At 36.9% G+C, this 21,900-nt stretch overlaps 1 protein-coding gene across 4 annotated transcripts in view; it reads right to left on the bottom strand.

The window, feature by feature from the left end:
• Window positions 1–21,900, bottom strand: part of ADGRB3 (adhesion G protein-coupled receptor B3) — an 897,850-nt gene that overhangs the window by 455,560 nt on the left and 420,390 nt on the right. For all 4 annotated transcript variants that reach the window (XM_072642564.1, XM_072642566.1, XM_072642567.1 and 1 more), the window contains exon 11: window positions 14,237–14,431. In XM_072642564.1, the coding sequence (XP_072498665.1) occupies window positions 14,237–14,431 (195 nt within the window). The remainder of the gene's footprint in view (window positions 1–14,236; window positions 14,432–21,900) is intronic.

Genomic DNA, 21,900 nt, shown 5'->3' with positions numbered 1-21,900 from the left:
ATGTGTCTTGCCATACAAGGCCACATGTACGTAGCCATGTATGCACACAATATACACACATGAATACATGTGTGCATACACATGTGTATGCATTTTGTGTGTGTGTGTGTGTGTATGCATACACATATCAGAGGCAGGACTTGAACCCTTGTCAATCTGGTTTCAAGGCCACCTCTCTATCCATTGTTCTATACCTACCTCCAACTTATAATATAAGCTTAAAACATAAATTTACTTTTAAGAAGAAACAATAACATTTGAAGTAAAAGCTAATGTTTAAAATTTTAATTGTGCAATTGTGAAGGATTTGCTATTTTTTAACTTATTTTTAAAGCTATTTAAATTAAATTAAATCAAGAAAATTTTGGATAGAATAATATAATACACACACATATGTATGTATATATGTATGTATGATCTTTCCCAAAAATTACTGAATCAGATTTCCCATGGGTCAATCTATAGGCAACTGGGGAAAAAAAGGAACGGAAAGAATTCTGAATATGCAGAGGATCAGTGTTCAAGTCCTGTTTTTGGACTATAGTAACTATGTGGCCATGATAAATTCACTTAATCTACCTGAACCTCAGCGATAAAACTTTAGATCTCACTGATCTTTTAATTCTCCTACTTTAAGAGCTATGATCCTATGAAATTATGAAGAATGAATATAATTACATAATTGTCACTGTGGAAGTAAAGGCCATGGATTATACTAAGTAATTATGAGCTTTTCACTACTTAGTATTATATTTATACGGCATGGTGTAATGGTTAGAAAGATGGTCTCGGAGTAAGAAAGTCGTGGTTTCAAATTCCCCTTTTGGCCCTCATTGGCTTTGTGACCCTGGGCAAGTCCCTTACTTCTCAGTGCTCTAGTCAATTGTCTCTTTCTAAAAGGTGCAGAGCAAGTGCAGATTGGCATTAGTAGAGGAAGTTCCTTACTAGGATTTCCCCTTATCAATAAAATTACAGATCTGCTTATAAACAAACAAAAACAAACAAACAAATTCCCTTATTTCCTACTAATGATATCTTACACTTATATAGTGTTTTTTCCTATTTTCAGAAAGTTCATGTGTTAGCAAATATTGCTATCTAATGACATTTATGCTAATCAGAAGTCTCTAATATTAAGACACAATGGTTGCCATTCTTCAGGAATCTTGCATTCTTTAATATATTAAATCCTACACTACCTGAGTAAGGGATTCCAACCACTTCAGTTAAAACATCTCTAGTGCCAGAACTGGACATCTAGATGGGACCAGGCCTGGAGTCAGGAAGACCTGAGTTCAAATCCAGATTCTGACACTATGTGACACTGGACAAGTCACTTAACCCTATTTATCTCAGTTTTCTTATCTGTAAAATGAGCTGGAGAAGGAAATGGCAAACTGCTTTAGTATCTTTGCCAAGACCACAAATGGAGTCACAAGGAGGCAGACATGAATGAAAACAGTGCTTAAACTGTCCTTCTCAACACTATGCATCAGGAGGTCTAGGTGGCAGGGATAATAATAGTACGTATTTCACAGGATTATTGTGAAGAACAAATGAGATGATAAATGTGAAATTCTTTATAAACCTTAAAGTGTTCAATAAGTGTTAGCTACTATCTCTATTAGAAGAAAAATGAAATACTAAGTTTAATAAATGTAGTGCCTAGAACATAGTAGGCATTTAATACACATTTACTGATTAATTGAAAAAAAATGAAACAAAATAGAACAAAGCCTGCAACAATGACAGACTGATGTTCCCTCCCTCCCTCCCTCCCTCTCTCTCTCTCTCTTTCTCTCTCTCTCTCTCTCTCTCTCTCTCTCTCTCTCTCTCTCTCTCTCTCTCTCTCTCCCCTTAATCTGTTGGCAGTGGAACCAAGATGGTGGAGTAAAGGCAGGAAGTCATCTAATCACTCCCCCAAGCTCTCTAAATACGTTTAAATAATGACTCTAAACAAATTCTAGAGTGGCAGAATCCACAAAAAGATAGAGTGAAACAGTTTTCCAGCCTGACAACTTAGAAGGTTGCTGGAAAAGGTTGGTTGCAGCAGGGTGAGAGAGAAGCTCAGTCTAGTACTGGCTATTCATACTGGGCCCCAGGAAACTAGGAGCAGGCCTGGGTCAACTGAATGAGTGGCAGCAGTGGCAGTTTCCTGACCTCTCAGCCCACAGATGGTAAAGGGATTGGACAACTGGTCAGAAAGAAATTTATAGGGGTCCCTTTGCAGGCACCATGGGCAGGGCTCTGTTGCATTGCCAATACTTGGATCTTTGTCATAGTCTAAGGCCCTACTCCAAGTGTCAGGAAGAACACTAACAGAGGAGAGCTTCTGGCAACAGGAGATCAGGGACCCCAGTCACAGTTCCAGGGTTGAAAAGAGTTCTTGTGATAATTCACAAACCAGCGCACAGTATAGGACAATAAGTAAGCACACCTCTCCCTAGGTCATACCATCTTGGAAAAACTTACAGATCCTCAGAATTACCTCTGAAAACAGCTGCACACAAACTTGAAGCTTGGGATGGTATCCCTTCCACTTGGAAAGCAGAGTCCAACTTTAACAAATTGTTAAAAATTAAGAAATAGGTTGGAAAGTGAGCAAACAAGAGAAAGAAAATTCTGACTATAGAAAGTTACTATGGTGACAAGGATGGTCAAAACACACACTCCAAATAAGCCATCAGTGTCAAAATTCCTGCATCCAAAGCCTCAAAGAAAAATATTGATTGGTCTCAGGCCATGGGAGAGCTCAAAAGAGATTTTAAAAATCAAGTAAGAGAGGTACAGGAAAAATTGGAAAGAGAAATGAGAGTGATGCAAGAAAATCATGAAAAAAGAGCCAGCAGCTTGGTAAAGGAGGCACAAAAAGAAGAAAAATAATACCTTAAAAAACAGAATAGGCCAAATGGCAAAAGAGGCACAAAAAAAAAAACAGTGAAGAAAAGAATGCCTTGAAAGGCAAAATTGGCCAAGTGGAAAAGGTTATACAAAAATTCATTGAAGAAAAGAACTCCTTAAGAAGTAGAATTGGCCAAATGGAAACAAAGTACAAAAAGCTCACTGAAGAAAATAATTCCTTAAAAGTGAGAATTGGGTGAGTAGAACCTAATGACTTTATAAGCCACCAAGAAACAATCAAACAAAATCCAAAGAGTAAAAATAGAAGAAAATGTGAAATATCTCTTGGAAAAACAATTAACATAGAAAACAGAACCAGGAGAAAGAATTTAAGATTGTACAGACTACCTAGAAGTCATGATTAAAAAACAAAACAAAACACTAGCCATCATCTTTCAAGAAGTTATCAAGGAAAACTGCCCTTGTATTCTAGAACCAGAGGATAAAATTGAAATGGAAAAATCTACCAATTGCCTACTGAAAGAGATCCTAAAATGAAAATTCCCAGGAATATCATAGCCAAATTCCAGACCTTGCAGATCAAGGAGAAAATGGTGTAGCCATAAAGAAACAATTTAAATATTGTGAAGCCATAGTCAGGATTACACAAGATTTAGCAGCTTCTACCTTAAAAAACTGAAGGGCTTGGAATATGATGTTCTGGAGGGTAAAAGAGCTACTATTACAGTGAAGAATCACCTACCCAGCAAAACTGAGTATAAACCTTCAGGGAAAAATACAGACATTCAAAGAAATAGAGGACTTTCAAGTAGTCCTGATGAAAAAACCAGAGCTGAATAGAAAATTTTCAAATATAAGATGCAAAGGAAGCATACATTGGTAAACAGGAGACAGAAATTATTAGGGATTTGATAAGGTTAAATTGCTTATATTCGTACATGAGAAAATGATATTTATAACTCCTAAAAACTTTCTTATTATAAGGGAATTAGAAGGAGTATACATAGACAGAAAACAAAAGTTTGAGTTGAATATGATAATGTGATTATCTAAAAAAAATAAAGTGAAGGATAAGAAAGAAGAATGTACCAGGAGAAGGGGAAAGAGAGAGGTAAAATGGAACAAATTATCTGACATAAAAGAGGTCTGAAAGAGATTTTTATAGTAGAGAGGAAAATGAGGGCAGTAGGAAGGGGTATGCATGAACTTGGTGAGGGGAGCACATTGGTATTGGCTCAAAGAGGGAATAATATACACACTTACCATACAGGAAAATGGTAAGGGAAGGGGAATAGCTGATAGAATGGAGGAGAGTTTGGGGAGGTAAAAGTCAGAAGCAAAACACTTGAGAGTGGATATGGTAAAAGGAGAGAATAGGAGAAACAGGGTGGGGGGAATAGGATGAAGAAAAATACATTGTTTGGTAATCATTACTGTGAAAACATCTTTGCAGTGAATTTCTCTGATAAATACTTTATTTCTCAAACATATAGAAAACTGAGTCAGATTTATGGAAATCAGAACCATTCCTCAATTGATAAATGGTCAAAGGATATGAACAGACAGTTTTCAAAGTAATTAAAGCTATCTACAATCATATGAAAATGCTCTAAATCATTATTGATGAAAGAAATGAAAATTAAAACAGCTCTGAACTACTACCTCACACCTGTCAGACTGGCAAATATGACAGAAAGGAAAATGATAAATAATGGAGGGGATGTGGGAAAATTAAAACACTAAGGTACTATTGGTGAAGTTGTATACAGATTCAACCATTCTGTAGAGCAATTTGAAACTATATCCAAAGGGTTATAAAACCAGGTATACCCTTTGATCAAGCAATACCACTACTAGGTCTGTATCCCAAAGAGATTAAAAATAAAAAGGAAAAGGACCTACGTATACAAAAATATTTATAGCAGTTCTTTCAGTGATTGCAACAAATTGGAAACTGAGGGGTGTCCATAAAGGTTGAACAAGTTGTTGTATATGATTGGGATGGAATACTCTTGTGTCTTAAGAAATTATGCGCAGGATGCTCTCAGAAAAACATGGAAAGACTTACATGAAATGATGCAAAATAAAATGACCAGAACCAGGAGAACATTGTACACAATAAAAGCAATATTGTGTGATGACCTACTATGAATAATTTAGCTATTCTCAGCAATACAATGATCCAGAACAATTCTTTAGAACTTACAATGAAAGGTGCTATCCATCTCCAGGGAAAAGAACTGGTACAGCCTGAATGCAGATCAAAGATACTTTTTCTTTACTTTATTTTTTCTTAAGTTTTCTTTTTATCTGTATTTTCTTTCATAGAATAACTTACATAGAAATGCATTTGGCACGACTGCATATGTATAACCTACGTCAAATTGCTTACCTTCTTAGTGAAGGGGGAGGGAAAGAAGGGACAGAATTTGGAACTGAAAATTTTAAAAAAAGAATGTTAAAATTGTTTTTACATATCATTGGGAAAAATAAAATATTAACTAAAAAACAACACTTTACCTCTTCAGTTGCAGAAAGAATCAGTTTTTTTACTAATTCAAAAAGTTGCTTTGCAGCTTTCAAGATCAAGTATGTATTTTTGTAAATCAAAAATATTCCTTACTTTAGATCACATTTAATTAGTAGCAATAAATTCCTCAAAAATAAACAAAAATACTACTAAATTTACTAAAGGGACTGCTTATGAAAGGGAAATCATAATGTGTTGGCCAAAGTGATGGTTTAGTTCCTTCAATAGAAAAGACAACACTATATTCTATTTTAAAAAAATTTCTATCTTTAAACTTTTCTGTTTGATTCCCTTTCCTTTTATTGGGTCCCACTCCTTGCACAACTGGAGAGATAACAAGTTTAGTTCTTTATTGGCTTCCTGTTTTTATTTGGTTAACATTGTGTAAATGCCTGTGTTTGGGGGATAAATTTGCCTTTAATTAATCAAAAATCAACTGATTCTTTGAACTGCCTCATCTTGGTGAGGATTCAACCTTGTGTTACATCAACTGAGAGATTTATAAAGTGCTTAGTATTGTGCCTAGCATATCTTAGGCAGTTAATAAATGCTTCTTTTCCCCCAGCCCCACCCTTTCCTTTCTTAAAGACCATATGAGGGGCATAACTGCTATGGCAGGCTCTACCAAGCTGAAAGGGCTTTAATTTGGGACCTCATCATATGAAGGTCGGGGAGAGAGGGATGGATTAATATCTATACTACCTACTATGTATCAGGCACTGTTTTAAGTGCTTTAAAAATATAATCTCATTTGAATCTCACAACAATCTTGGAAGTTAGCTACTATTATTATTACCAATTTACAGTTGAGGAAATGGAGGCAAGCAGAGATTAAGTGATTTGCTTGGGGTTACACTACTAGCAAGTGTGTGATGCCATATTTGAACTCATATTTGAACAATTTTGTAATTCTAGATCAGTTTGTCTAAGCTGGCCACCAAGTGACAAGGATTCATTTTTGCTTGTGGTGACTACAGCTTTTGAAGTCAAGGTTCTAAGTTGTGTGTTGGCAGAGTACCCACAATAATAGTAACCATAGATCTTTTTAAAAGATTGAAATACTCTTTCTGAAGCATTTTATCAGGTATCTAGGGTGCTGCAGCAATTTAGTCCATACTCTAAGGGGGCTTACAGTATCATAGAAGAGAGGAAAAAAAGACACGGCCACTCTAACGATATGCAATACACCATGTGGTAAATGATGATAAATGATAAATAACGATAAAGGTGACACCAAAAAGTGTGATTGTGGTTTGTGGTTGTTCAGTTGTTTCAGTGGTATGCAACTCTTCCTGACAGTATCTGGGGTTTTCTTGGCATATATACTGGAGTGGTTTGCCACTTCCTTCTTCAGCTTTTTACAAAAGAGGAAACTGAGGAAAACAGGGTTAAATGACTTACCCAAAGTCACACACCTAATAAGTGTTGGAGGCTAGACTGGAACTCAGGAAAATGAGTCTTCCTGACTCTATCTGTTGTGCCACCTAGCTGCCCTAGTCATTGGGGTTTAAAAGAAGAAAAAGTTATTTCTGAATGGGAGAATAATGAAAGATTTCATTGAGTAAATGGCACTTGAAATGGGCCTTGACGTATGACTAAGGTTGAGATGGCTAAAGCTAAAGGACAAGTATTTTATATTTTCTTATTTTCCTAAACCCTTAATCAGTCTGGTAAAGCCTTTTAACCGCTTCTCAGAATAAAATTTTTAAATCTAACAGGTAAAATACACACAATTACAAAGTAAGTTAATTATATTGGAATACAGTTATCAACACACATTTTGGAAAAAAAAAAAAAGTTCACAGACCTGAAGTTAAGAATCCATGAAGAAAGGATATTACAGGTCTAAGGATCACAGGGACCCAATAGAGAGGTGGCAATAATTGCAGTATCGTAGCAGATATGTATTGTAAGGAGAAATGTGAGAGGGTTAGAAAACTAGCTGTGGTCATACCCTAGAGAGTCTAATGACACTCTAAGAGTGTGAACTTAATTCTGAGAGTATGAAGAGCTTTCTGTAAACTTTTTTAACTTCAGTTGTGTAGGAAAAAGCCTTGCCCCTCCCCATCTCCATTGGCAGGAAAGAAGTATAATGCAGTTTTTATTTCAAACCGCAGAAAAGGCACATAATAGTAAGCACTAAGAATTCACCTCAAAACAAAGGCAAATAATCAATAATTCATCAGCTCCTCCCGCTGAGGGAAAAATGATTTTTTTTTTATTATTGATAGTTCTCCAGTGCAGTAAATGCTTCTCTCTTGTCCCAGAGGAACTAATTCTTATAAGTAAGCATTTTATTCCCCTGCTATATCTACAAGATGCCAAAACTATCAATCAATTCAGTTCATTTCTTTAAATAGCTAGTCAATTTCAGTAATAAAAATTCTTAGACAAGTTAGTTATGTTGACTGGTTAACTCTATGTAAAAATTTGAACCAGGAGCCCTTTATAGCCAAGGATAAATCATTATTTGTCTGCCATACAATATATCTTAAGTTTTTTGAAGTAAAATACCTACTCAAATGTTACATTCAAATATCCAATACAAACTTTTTGTGTTGGTAAATGTTCTTTATATTTTTAAAGTTAAAGACTTAAATGTTTGGAATGTTTTTCATTTTATTTACTTTTTGTAAAATAGAAAATAAAGTTCTTTATGCACTGAATAATTTTTTTAAAAATTTTGATGGTTGATAGAATATAATAAAAAAATAAGGAACCTGTTTTTGGACAATAAAAAGTCATTTCTTCATCCTATGCATAAAATTTTATTCTATGAATATAGTTAAATGTAATGCTAATTTAAATGGAAAGATCTTTCCCATCCATTAATATGCCCATGTGATCAGGTTGGGTCTCATGGAAGTCTGAGTCACATAAAACTGTGGTAGGAGGAGCTTGCTAAATGGGTGGAACAGGAAATGAGTCAGAGAAGTCAGAGCTAGGAAAGAGAGCAGGAGAGTTTGTTTGTGATTTTTTTAAGGGAATTGGTTTGTGGGAAACCTAATGGGAGAAGATTTGGGGCTAGTAGTCCCCCCTCACCCCCCTCATTGTTATTATGTTCAGATTACTTTGTTACTATGATGGATGTGGTTTTCTGGTATTGGGATTCAGCCATCTGGTGTTTGAGTAAATGTTTTGGTTCTTCCATGTGGAGAATTTGTTAAAGTTTGCTATCCAGAACTGTCATAGTTATAGCCAATATAAGTGCTATGAATATTGCATTGGTGATACAATGTTCTTGCTCATTATTTTTTTGTGTATGTAGGGAACCAACCTTGTGATTTCACTGAGAAAGGAACTATCTGCCCTCTAGTTCAGCACCCACTATGCAACTTGAACCCTTAAATAATTGTACTAAGACGTTAAGAGGTTAAGTGACTTGCTCAATGTCATGTAGCCACTATTTGTAAAGGCAGATAATTGTAGACTAAAGTCTCCCTAACTCTGAGCTCACATTTCTGTTTACTATACCACTTTCTCTTTGTTATGTTATAAGGAGAGAAGGTACTTAAGGACTTTAATGAGGCCTCTGAGGATTCTTCACAAATATTACAAATACACACTTTTTCTTTCTTTTTTGGAGGGGGTAAAAATCGATTTGTGATTTCATTCATTTGGGGAACTCCTAGTATGTAAACTCCCTTTCATTGGTCAGAATCTTTTCTGTGATTTTAGACTGGGAGCACTAAAAGATTAAGTAGATTTTCCCATGGTCACATAGTATGGGTTAGAAGCAGGACCTGATTCTTAGTTTTCTTGACTTCAAAGCCATTTCTCTATTTACTACTCCATGATTCTCCAACTTCCATTACGGGGTCATTGTGCTCTGTGTCTGGTGAGAAGTTACCCCATTTAGCCAGATCCAGACCTACCATGGTGTGTATCCTTGATACCTTCCTGTTGTGCTACTATATTCTACTCCCTAGCCCCTTATAACTGAGTCCTTGAGATCTTGCCCTATGGCCATGCACTAAAGCTTGGTGATATAGAGATTTAGAGATCTAGAGATTTAGTTAATGTCTACTCTACCTCCAAACATGGCTGCTCATCCTTCTATGGTTCTTGCTCTGTGAACAATTATCAAATGAATGTTACCACTCCTGGAAAAAGTGTACATCATGTGTCAATTAATTGCCCTATAGCTCTATGCAACATCTCTGTGATTTCTTGGACCAAAACAATATTTTCTGATGTATACACAGATCTGCAATTCATATTTAAGAAAAAGCCTCAGTGAAGTATAGTTTTTCCTGAAGCCAGGAAGACTTGAATTTTGATGGGGGTGGAATCTGGACCCCTAAAAGCTCCTGCAACTTTCCTATATAACCCAGGCCCTGAACCCAGATCTCTGGTGTTTGTGTGAGGCATTGTCAATTGTCCTTCCATTGTGGCCCCACACCCAGTCCTTCATTCTCTGTTACCTCTGACCCAGTCCAACCTTCCTCTGGCTGACAAGAATACCCCAAGCTATTTCCCTCCCCTTAATCCCATCTTGACCACTTCTCTATTACCTCTGGGTTATCCCAGGCTATTGGCCACTCCAAGATCATATTCAGATCTTCCCACAATTTCCCTATAAAAGAGGTCAGTCTCATCTATCAAATGTGCAGGTTCTTAAAATCCCACCCACTTCCGTTTGCAAAACAATAAACCTTGTCTCTGACTGAAAGAAGGCTTGAGTGATTTTTCTTTCAAGGCAGGATCTGTACTTTTGCTCTTGAATTTCAGGGTCCCAAGCACCCCTAAACCACAAGATATGATTCACTGACTGGGAAAATGCCTAATACCAAGGCCTTCTCCACCCAAGACCAGATGGTATATAAGTCTCCCCTTTGTCTCTATCCTGTTCCTTGCTCTGCAGTTGGAGTTGCTCTCCAACCACCTAGGAAGGCTTGGTGGTGCTTTCGGGCCTAATGCTGTCAGGTTCCATTCAAGTCAGACACTCATGAGGCTATCTTTCACCTGGCCTGACTCTCTCATTCTCTTTGTCCAGTGGTTCAGTTCAAGGTCATGGACCTGGGCACACTTTCTGAAGCATAGAGGATGGTTGCCAAGAGTGTGTGAATAATTCTCACAACTCTCTTGGATCCTAAGGAATTGGGGAAACTGCCGGTGCTTTTTGGTTTCTTACTTGGCTTCCTTTCTCTCTTCCCTCTACAAGAAAAATTGTAAAAGCTAAAAAAAAATTTTTAAAGATTTTTCTTCATGTTATCCTTACTTTGACCAGGCTAAGGCTACAGTAAAAAGTCAGAACAGCTAAAAACATCTTAGCAAGTTTTGAGATCAATCATTAAGGTGTTTTGAAACATCTCCTTACAACCATGGTGACTCCCGTCCCCGACTCTATTCCCTTGCCAAAAAGTTTGTTTGGGTTGTGGAATTCCTAAACAATGAACTTGGCTGCTGAGAATTTGTAAGCATATAGAAGTGATGTCTAATGATTGGCTTTTACACCAAGGAAAATTTAAATTTGAGATGTAAATCTTGGAAAATTTTTCCCTAAGCTGTGATTAGTGAAACTTGCTGTTTGAGGTAAAAGCTCATGAGACCATAACTGACTGTGTGTTGAGTTGTCTGGTGGATTGTAAAAATTCCTCCATAATCAATAGTCAATAATAGTCCACCATCTGAGCTACTCAGGGAAAATGTGATTCAGGTAGAGGTCTTCATCAGGAAAAGCTGAGAGGACAATTTTAGCCTCAGTCTAAGATGGGATCCTTCTGGCTCAGTTTTACCATTGTGTTCCTTTGAAAAGGAATGTTACTCATCTGGCTATTCCTGAGTCTGGCTATGAGGTGGAGTTGATACTGCATAGTTGAAAACTGAATTATCTGAATTCTAAGGATGTTTTATCATGTCATACTTGGTATACATCTTATCCTTTTATAGCAAATTTCTATAATCAGAGTAAATGGACAGTAAAAGACATAAGCACGATGCAAGTGTGTGAGATCTTGCTGTTTTGACCTGTATATGTAGTCATCCCATATCCCAAAACAACTGAAATTAATCTCTTCAGTTTGTTTTGGGGAAGAGAATTTCAGTGCAATCAATTTTCTTAGAGGGAGGTAACTTATTTGGCCTAATCATTACTTAAGTATCTTCCCAAGTCTTTTGTTATAATTGGAATAAAAGTTAGTCTCTGCCAAATTCATTTGTTTAACTATTGAAGGCAGGGGTAGAAAACTTCTACCTGCAAAAGTGTTGTTACTTCCCAATAGCATCTGTGTCTCCTAAAGGAATTTGGAATCAGGGTGGGAACATTTGAGAAATAAATAACATCAGATAACTCTGTATGTCAAATGTAAGTAATTCTAATGGGACTCTTGCTTTCTATCTTTGTTTTCCCCCATTCTGACATCACCTTTAATTCTCCCTATATTTGGACCAGACTAGCCTGTATAATGTTAATTTAAATGGAAACTCTTTCCCATTCATTAATAAGCCCGTGTGACCTGCTTAAGTCACATGGAAGCCTCAGTCACATGAGTTTTGAGTCACATGAAGCCTGTGGTAGGAGGAGTTTACTGAAGGGGTGGAGCAAGAAGAGGCAAAGCTAGAGCAGAGCTGAGAAGAAATGAGTGAGAGAGCAGTCCGAGCTGAAGGACATACGCTGTGAGTGAGAGAAGGGCATATTGTTTAAGGGAAGCCTGCTTGTGATTTGTTTAAGGGACCTGGTTCATGGGAAGCCTAACAGAGGGAAGCTTGGGGACAGTGTTTCCCTCTGCTTTGTTATTGTGTACAAATTTCTTTGTTACTATGATGGATTTGGCTTTCTGGTGTCTCAATAAATGTTGGTTCTGTCTTCCACATGGAGAGTCTGTTGTATTTTGCAATTCAGAATTGTGCCACGATATTCATGGCAGCCATGGGCACAGTGAATATTGCACTGGCGGATTTGTTGTGTCTTCCAGACTACAGACGATTCACCTACAATTGGTAGCAAACAGTGTCCACCCCAATTACCCCTGGATGCATTCTGTTCCTGGATCCAGTCAACAACTTCTTTGGGATACCTTTGAGGCAGGGACAACTCTATGCCCCTTGCCAGCGAAAAGCAGTTTCAGAAGCTTAGAACTTTGCCCCTCACTCCAAAAGATTTGGGGTCTCATTTGTTTGAGGGGGGATGATGGGGACAGGACCTGGACCTCTAAAAGCCCTGAAACTTTCCCACACAATCCAACCCCAAACCCAGATCTCTAGTGTTTGTCTGGGGCTTTGTACATCCCAGTAATCCTTTTAACAGTCCTTCCATTTCGGCCACACACCCAACCCTTCATTCTCTGCTACCTCTGACCCAGCCCAACCTTCCTTGTCTGTTACCTCCAGACCACCCCCAGCAATTTCCCTCCTTTAATCCCATCTATACCCCTTCTCTGTTAACTCTGGATCATGCCAGGCTATTGACAACTCCTAGATCACTTCCAAATGTTGACACAGTCTTTCTGTATGAAAGATCTATATTGTCCCTGCCCCTTCTCCTCCCATTAAATTGCTTAGATTCTTAAAATCTGACTTCCTTGTCAATACAAGGGTCACAAATGCCCAGATTCTTAAAATCGTGCCCAACCCATCTGGTGTTTGAATAAACCTTGCCTTTGAATAGAATTCTCTGGAGGCAGACTCGTGCCTTTGCCCTTGAATTTTGGGGTTCACATCACTCCTAGACCACAACCATTCAATTCCTTACTCAGACATTTAATAACTGTGTGATCCTTAGCAAATTATTTAACCTCCTTCTGTCTTAGTTTCCTTATTTACAAAATGAATATAATATGGCACTTACCTCACAGGGTTTGGTGAGAAATAACTGAAATTATATATATAAAGGACTTTGCAAACCTTAAAACATTTTATAAAGGCTAACTATCATTTACTTTGGAAATCTCCTCTTCCTGAATAATGCAAATACAACTCCAAATGAAGAGTTGGCTGAAAAAAAAATCTCATCTGGGAGTTCTGCCAAACCCTTATTTTAATGAACTTTATGCAAAGAGATATAAGGATAGGTCATTATGCTGGAAATGCACGGATCAGCAACAGTGTTCTCATCTGTAATGAGTCAGCCTATAGCTTAAAAAGAGTTAATTCAAAATTCAAATTGGACCTGCATCAAAACACGACTACCCTGTTGAAAGAGCTTTAATTGTTTTTGTGGCCAGAGAAATGCTGAGACTCTTGAGTGCTTGGACTTCAGTCTGAACTTGAATGGATTTACTATAAAACAACAATACAGTCTTTTCATACTTGAAAAATAGACTGTGAATTACTGGATTTTTTTCTTTTAAGAAATCCATTTATTAATATTTCCTGACTATAGTAATATCAGCACAATATGACTACTCCCTGCTCTTAAAACATCCTAGGTCATGTTTATTAATTTATAAAATGAAAGCAAAAGAAACTTAAAATTCTTGGGATACCCAATATGTTCCTACAGGATCTAATGAAAAGTTTCTATATTTTCCCATGGCTAAGTGGTGGTTAACTGTGAAAATAAGGTCTTTGTAATATTGGTTTAAAATTTTGATAATTTTTTTTTTAATCTGAGAAGCTCAGAGCACTTCATAGATCTCATTATCTTTGTGAGAAATATTATTGGCTTCTTCTGTGTGTGTGTGTGGTATGGGGCACTGAGGCACAGAATGAAATACTGTAAGTGAATCAAGGTCATTTTTTCCAAAAGGAGAATAGTACTCAAAATCCTCCTCCTCAAAACCAAATGCTCTTTCCATTCTGCCAAGCTTCTTGCCCTGTGTCCAACCCTGGCCCTAGTTCCTCAGATCAGTAAATTGATTTTCTCTCAAACACTCCCTTCTTTTATGTCCTCTTGTCTCTTACCTGTACACCATCAGATGCAGGAATGTAGCTTGCCCTTTTAAATGTATCTGTCACATTTCGTAGAATTTCCACTGATATTAGAAGGTCTCCTGCATAAAAATTTTTCCTCTGAGTTAAATCCAACAGGGTCTTGGTCACCTGGGACATCCCATCACCTGCCAACATTCTCTGACCTTTGGCAAGGTGCTCTTTGATCTGCGATAGGCAAAAAATGAAATAAATATCAGAATCTTCATTACTCTATTTCGACTTGAGTAAAGAAATGCATTTAGAAATATGTCAATTAATTGTTAGGGGACTGTTTTCTTTTTGAGATGTACAAAATTGCAAATGTGTCAAATTCATGGAATGAGCAAGTATCTCCTGGGGCAAAAGTTTGGGCTTAGATACCAAAATTAAAATAATTTATGTTTGTTTTCAAATTAAAGGAAAAAAAGTAGTTTTTCAATATGGTAAAAATGGGCAACTTGCTTAATCAGGGTATTCAGAGAAACTCTGAATACATGCATTGAAAATAATAATTTAAGAATTAGTTTAGGGATTTTGCCCCATTCACTTCACAGCACAGATATGGAACTTCATCCAAAAAATATGTGCATATCACGCTAACACAGGCCATTTAGTCAGCTTGTGCTGAAGAATACAGCTCTGAATTTTGTAACCTCCTAAACATTTAACAAAAGGTAGGGATCTTTAGAGGTTTTGTTTTTTTTTTTAAGTTTAAGTAGCTAAAGAAATTCAGCTCTTTCAGCTGTAAAATTAATAGTGCTGCCACTGATTACTCTCTGGGTGTTAGTTTCATAATCTATAAAATGAGCGAGTAAGATTAGATGATCTTGAAGGGCCCTTTCATGTCAGATCAAGAGGCAAGGGCTGAGTTAATGCTATAACTAACTGCCTAAAAACTTCTCTGTAAAAATACCTTCTGTTCATTCTTCCTAGTTAATTTATTATGAAGGGAAGTGTGGATACTTGACGCTTGAATACAAGCCAGGTCAAATAAACAAGCATTTATTAAGTACCTCCTTCAGCCAGGGTGTTTTGACAGATGCTGGGGGTGTAAAGATAATTATACTCTACCAGGTTTGGAGAACCTTCAGCCTCAAGGCCACAGGTGGCCTTCTAGGTCCTCAAGTATGGTCCTTTGACTGAATCCAAACTTCACAGAACAAATCCTTTTATTCCTGTGGCCTTGAAGTCAGGTTTCCCACCCCTGCTCTAGACCCTGCTTTCAAGGAGTTTACAACAAATGGGGACAGGTGATGACATAGAAAATTAACTATGGTACACAGGGGAGTAGGGTAAGTGCAATGAAGAGGTCCAGGTTAAGTGTCTGTGGAGAAATGTGAGAAGGGATTAATCATTGTTAATTGGGGACAAGGGAAAGGAAGAAGAAGGGAAATTACATTTATTAAATGACTATTTTGTGCCAGACATTATATCAAGCACTTTACAAATATTAAATCACTTGATCTTCACAAGTGCTCTGTGAAATAGGGATTATTATCATTATTCCCATTTAACAGTTGAGGAAACTGATGTAATTTGCCAGAGTCATGACTGATAACTCAGGGCCTCAGTGTTAATTGTCTGAAGCCAAAGTCTTCCAGACTCCAGGCTCTCAATTCATGATGTTATCTAGCTGCAAAGGAAAAGGAAATGGCAAACCACTCCAGTATCTTTGCCAGGAAAACCCCATTTGGGGTCATTCACGTTGAATGATTGAGCAATAAAACCTAGCTGTTAAGAGGTGGATAGGTAAGTTTTTGTGGAAGAGCCTGGACAAATATTGGAACTTGAAAGTGCTTCACAAAACTAAAATGAGCCATGATGCATTCCAGGAATAGTAGATAGTGAAAATAAAGGAAAAAATAGGGGAGATGGCCACAAAAGGTATAGGGATGGGGAAATAGTGCAGTTTGATTTCAACACAGACTAAATAGATACAGGGGCAGAAGTGTGGTATAAGAATGGAAAAAGATAAATTATTGCCATATTGTAAAAAACAAAACAAAACAATGAATTCCAAGATTGGGAACTTATATTTAATTCAAGAATCAAGGGAAAGTCTCTGAAAATTTTTGAGTGATGAATGGTTAGAGGAATGGCATAATTAAACCAGTATATCAGGAAGGCTTCTTTGGTAACATTTTCAAGAATGGTTTGGAAGGAGGCATATATGGAATAGGCAAGAGAAAAACAAAGGAAAAACTGAACTTAGTTGCAGTAAATTTATAAAAGATAAAGCATAGACAAGAAATAATGATTCAGTGCTTCTAGAGACAGAGAAGGACAGTTCAAACTTTGGCCCTGTCAGTTTTTACCTGTGTGATCTCAGGGAAATCATTTTACTTATCTGGGCCTTAGTACCTTGATTAAAAAAAAAAAATAAAGCATGTGGACTAGATGTGACGTCAGAAATCTCTTCTAGCTCAAAATCTATAATGGCTTACTGTAAAGGTAGAATTGACATGACTAGGCAACTGGTTGAAATGTGGAGTATGAGAGAGGGAAGAGTTAGAGATAACTTTGGAGGTCAAGGTCTTCCTGACTTCAGGTCAAATTTTCTATCTACTTTGTTACCAAGCTGCAAGAGGTGGTCAGAACAGGTTTTGTGGAAGAGGCTACTAGGACTTAAAGGAAGGAAAATGAATGGATGACTGGGAAGATGCTGGAACCATCAAAAGAAGTAGATAAAAAAGGGGAAGAAAAGGCTTTTTAGGAGGACAGATAAAACAGATTTTGAAGGGTTGAGTGAAAGGTGCCACTGATAAATTGAGGTGGAAATATGCAGTAGAAATTTGGGCATATTTCACAAATGTCACAATTGAAGTCATTGGGGTAGATATGATTCCAAATGATAATCGGATATGGGCAAGATTAACAAGAGAACAGAGGAGAGAGGATCAAGGATAAAGTCCTGAGGAACTTCCATGTTTAAAGAGCAGTTTCCTCATCTATAAAATGGCGATAATAATAGTGCCTACTTCACAGAGTTTGGGGTGGAGATCAAATGGGATGATATATGTGAATTACTTCACAAATCTAAAAGTGTTTTATAAATTCTAGTATGGTAATAATGAAGATTATTATATATTATATAATTATATATCTATATATATACACATATATACATACATATACACATATGTGTGTGTATGTATATGTATATATATGTATGTGTGTATATACGTATGTGTGTATGTGACTGGATTCAGATGGCTCAGGAGGAGAAAGTGACCTTGCACAGCCCTCCCTCACTCAAATCAAAGTGAAGCACAAATCATGTCATCATTTTTCTGATGTCATGGTCTTCTTCAAAGAGGAAGGACAAACACAACCTGTGAGTAGATTGAGCTGCCTGAGTGGGGACCCAGTTAATTGGGTAACCCAGCTCATCCTCTCCCTTATGTCTCCCTCTCCCCTTTCTTTGGGGTTTACTGACTAGATGTCCTTTCCTTCCTTCCTTCCTTCCTTCCTTCCTTCCTTCCTTCCTTCCTTCCTTCCTTCCTTCCTTCTTTCCTTCCTTCCTTCTTTCCTTCCTTCCTTCCTTCCTTCCTTCCTTCCTTCCTTCCTTCCTTCCTTCCTTCCTTCCTTCCTTCCTTCCTTCCTTCCTTCCTTCTTTCCTTCCTTCCTTCTTTCCTTCCTTCTTTCCTTCTTTCCTTCTTATTCCCAAAACCTTAAACCCAGTGCACTCTGAAGCCCATAGGTTGGACAACAATAGGTCCCTGCCCAAGCTCCACTTAATGGCTGGCTTCAAGTGATTATCAATAGTAACAGTTTCTCTTTCCCTCCCGGTTAGATTTACTTATTTTTTTGTCTTTTGCTCATTAAAAGGTCATTCCCTGACTACTTCTTAATGAGGTCTATTCACTCAATGGCCTGAAAGTGACTACTTCAAAAGGTCTAGTCTAAACGGGCCAAGGTCTCCCATTGCATCCTGGGCCTTCTCTAGTCATCCTGATGAATATTTGGTTGCTGGATTCAGATGGCTCAGGAGGACAAAGTGAGCCTGGTGACCTTGAATAGCCCTCCCTCCCTCAAAACAAAGTCAAGTGCAAGTTATGCCATCATTTATCTGATGTTATAGTCTTTTTTGAAACGAAGGACAAACACAATATATGTGTATGTATATGTATGTATATATATGTATGTATATGTATATGCATATGTATACACACACACATACAAATACATATATTTCTACAATCTGGGGCATCATTGGCATCCTTAATATTCTCTAACCTCTTGCTTTCTAGGATAGTGTACTCTAATGGTTTTATTATTACTTTAAATAATAATAATGATACATAATGATGATGATGAAGATGATGATGATGATGATGATGATGATGATGATAATAGAGTCTGAAACTGCAGAAAGATCAGTGTAAAGTGTAAGACTAATAAAAAGATGTCATAATTTACCATTAGTGTTTTTTCTCCCTATTCTGACATTAGATTTGGGAGAGTCTCTCCATTAAAAGTGCTGAAGCTTAAGAAAACATGAAGTTAAATCAGAGATACATTCTAGAGCCTACTTTTTATTCTCTGAAAAAGTGGTAACAACTCTACTGAAGACTCAAGATTTACATACATTATGCTCTGCTATACCTTTTTGGTATAGTAGCCCTGAGTATTTGACTGCTGAGCTACCACCAAGGATATTTTTAATTCTACTAGGAATGGGAGAAGTACCAAAGAATGAAAGGAGGGATAATTTCTCAGATTTCAAAACAGGACAGAGAATAGAGTATGCAAATGATAGCTTAAAGGACTTGATTTTGATTTGGGGAGAAATTCTAGAGTATTGCAAAAGAGATATTATTTAACATCCAGAAAAGTAAAGAGTGATCACAGTGAGCCAGCATGGCTTGAGCAAGAAATAATGATGTGAAACCACACCCTATTTCCTTTTTTGACAGATTTTACTGAATTGTTAGAATAGGGTATTGAAGAAAATAGTTTACCTAGATTGAAGCAAAACACCTGAAAAACCTGGAAAGATATGGGAGACTCTATAAGAATCATATGAATTCACAACAGGCTGAATGGCTGGACTTGAAGAGCAGTAATTAACGTTTGATTAATGTCAGCCTGGCAGGAGTTCTCCAGTGGAGTGCCCCAGGGATCTATGTTTAGTCCAATGATGCTGAGCTTTTTTAAAATCAATGATTTGGATAACTTTGAAGATGACATGCTTAACAAATTTGCAGATAATAGAAAGGGTGTTAGGGATAGTTAATGAATTGAATGGTCAAATCTTCTTGACAAGCTATATAACTAAGCTAAATCTAAAAGTGAGATTTAATAAGAACAAATGTCAAGCATTACATTTGTCTTCAAAAATTTACCTTAACAAGTACAAAGTATGGCAAGCATGGTTAGATAGCATTTTCACTGAAAGTGATCTTTAAGGTTATTTGAATGTAAACTCATTAGGAAAGGTGATGAGGGCTTCAGTTAGTATGATTGTTGTTGTGTTTGTCCTTCTTTCTTGAAGAGGACCATGACATCAAGATGATGACATGACTTGCAGTTAACTTTGATTTGAGTGAGGGAGGGCTGTGCGAGGTCACCAGCCTCATTTTCTTCTCCTGAGCCATCTGGGTGCAGTGGCCTGATGTTCATCTGGACGACTGGAGATGGTCCAGGTTGCAGTGGGAGACCCTGATCCTCTCAGGCTAAGGTCTTATAGCATTCTCGCTTTGAGTGAGATACATCCATTCAGTGAATAGGCTTCTTTATGGCAACAAATCAAAAAACCCAACCAAACACAAAAAGAGAAATTGTGAAATCAAGGTAGAGATAAAATTAAAACAGCAAATAAAAAAAAAAAAACCTCAACTGAACTGGTAAGTAAAACTAAGGGCTAAAAAAACTAACAAAATACAAAAGTAAAGAGAAAAGGGCAGATGCAAAATATGCTGTAATGGTAGAATTGATAAGACATGGAAACTGACTATGAGAGAGTGAGGGAGACTGGAGAACTGAGAAAGATTTTGAGGTTGTAAACCTGAGTGACTGGAAGAATGGGGATGAATTTGTGGGGAAGGGGAAATAATGAGTTCTATTTTGGATGTGCTGAGTTTGGGATATCTATGGGATATCCAGGTAGATTACTCCAGCAGGCAGCCAACAATGGATGGAGGGTTGTTATAGATGAGGGAATGCATTTATCCTGCTTGGGCCCAGAAGAATGAGCAATGAGGAGAAGCTGTGAAGAGAAAAACTCAAGGGATATTCTGGAAAAAAATCCTTTCTAATAATTGGAGCTATACAGAAGCAGAATATGCTGTCTTGCACTGGATGTCTTCAAGCCAACTATGGATTACTTCTTGTTTGGTATGCTATTGTAGGACTCTCTTAGGTAAGGGGTGAATAGATGGCCTTTGAGGTTCCTCTGAAATTCTGTAATTATATGATGAGGGTAGAGGAAGGATTTTCCTAAATGCATGTCTTCACAAAATCTTTTATATCTCCTTCCCTCCACTCCCACAGTCACCACTTTGATTCAGGGTCTACTCACTTCATGTCTGAACTATTGAAATAGCTTCCTAATCGTCTCTTTGCCCTCTTCCACACTACTACCAAATGAGTTTGCTAAATCACAGACCTAATCATTTAACCTTAATCCTGTGCTCAATAAATACCACTGTTTCCTTATTACCTGTAGGATAAAATACAAACTCCTGTTTGAAATTTAAAGTCCTTCATAATCTGTCTCCAACCTACTTTTCTACCTTTATCATTAACTTCTTTTCATTCTCTCTATTGTTTCATCAAACTGTTTTTCTTGGTGCTTGTCACATACAACACTACATCTCCTGTCTCTGTACTTTGGCATAGGGTACCTAGCATGACTTAAATGCTAATCTGTCTATCTCTACTGCTTAGAACTGAAAACTTCCTTCACAGTTTAAATTTAGCATCACCTACATCATCTTCCTGATTATCTCATCTGCTAGTGTTTCAAAGTACTCCCCACACACCTAAAAAAACAAAACAAAACAAAAAACCACCTATCTGCATTTATTTTGTAGATATTTGTATATGTACATGCTATCTTCATAAAATGGAAGCTCTTGAGAAAAGGCACTGTTTCTTTCTTTCTTTCTTTTTTCCCCAGCTCCTTGCAGAGTGTCTGGCACAGAGTAGGTACTTAATAAATGCTTGTTGATCAATTGATTAAAACAATTAATTGCCAATATAGTGAGGTCAAGATCCTATATACTTGAAAAATAACCCAACAACTAGAGAGTATAACATCTAAAAATTGCAGCTCTCAAGAGACATTTAGAAATCTACTTTAAAGTATAATATCAGAGTCTTTAAAGAATATTAATCTGAATAAAAAATCACGTAATACTAAAATAACAGAAATATTTGCATGAAATATATTGATGCTCATGGTAGTCTTAAAGTAGTTATTTGTACTTAATTCTACTTATAAATTATATGATGGCAATAGCATATCACAAAAAAGAAATTGAGAAATATATTTTATTTCCAGTAATCAATATGAAATAGAACACTTAGCTCTTTTCCATTATTTTCTGCTCTTTTCTAAATCAGTCTAATCTGTGCCTTCTTTAGTATTACCCAGCTCTTTCAGCAAAATCATCTCCTTTCAATTTTTTCTTGGTGTCTTTTCTTTAAGATAT

The sequence above is a fragment of the Notamacropus eugenii genome, chromosome 2, assembly GCF_028372415.1.
Source record: "Notamacropus eugenii isolate mMacEug1 chromosome 2, mMacEug1.pri_v2, whole genome shotgun sequence".
Classification (NCBI taxonomy): domain Eukaryota; kingdom Metazoa; phylum Chordata; class Mammalia; order Diprotodontia; family Macropodidae; genus Notamacropus; species Notamacropus eugenii.
This window is presented reverse-complemented; position numbering and strand designations above follow the sequence as displayed.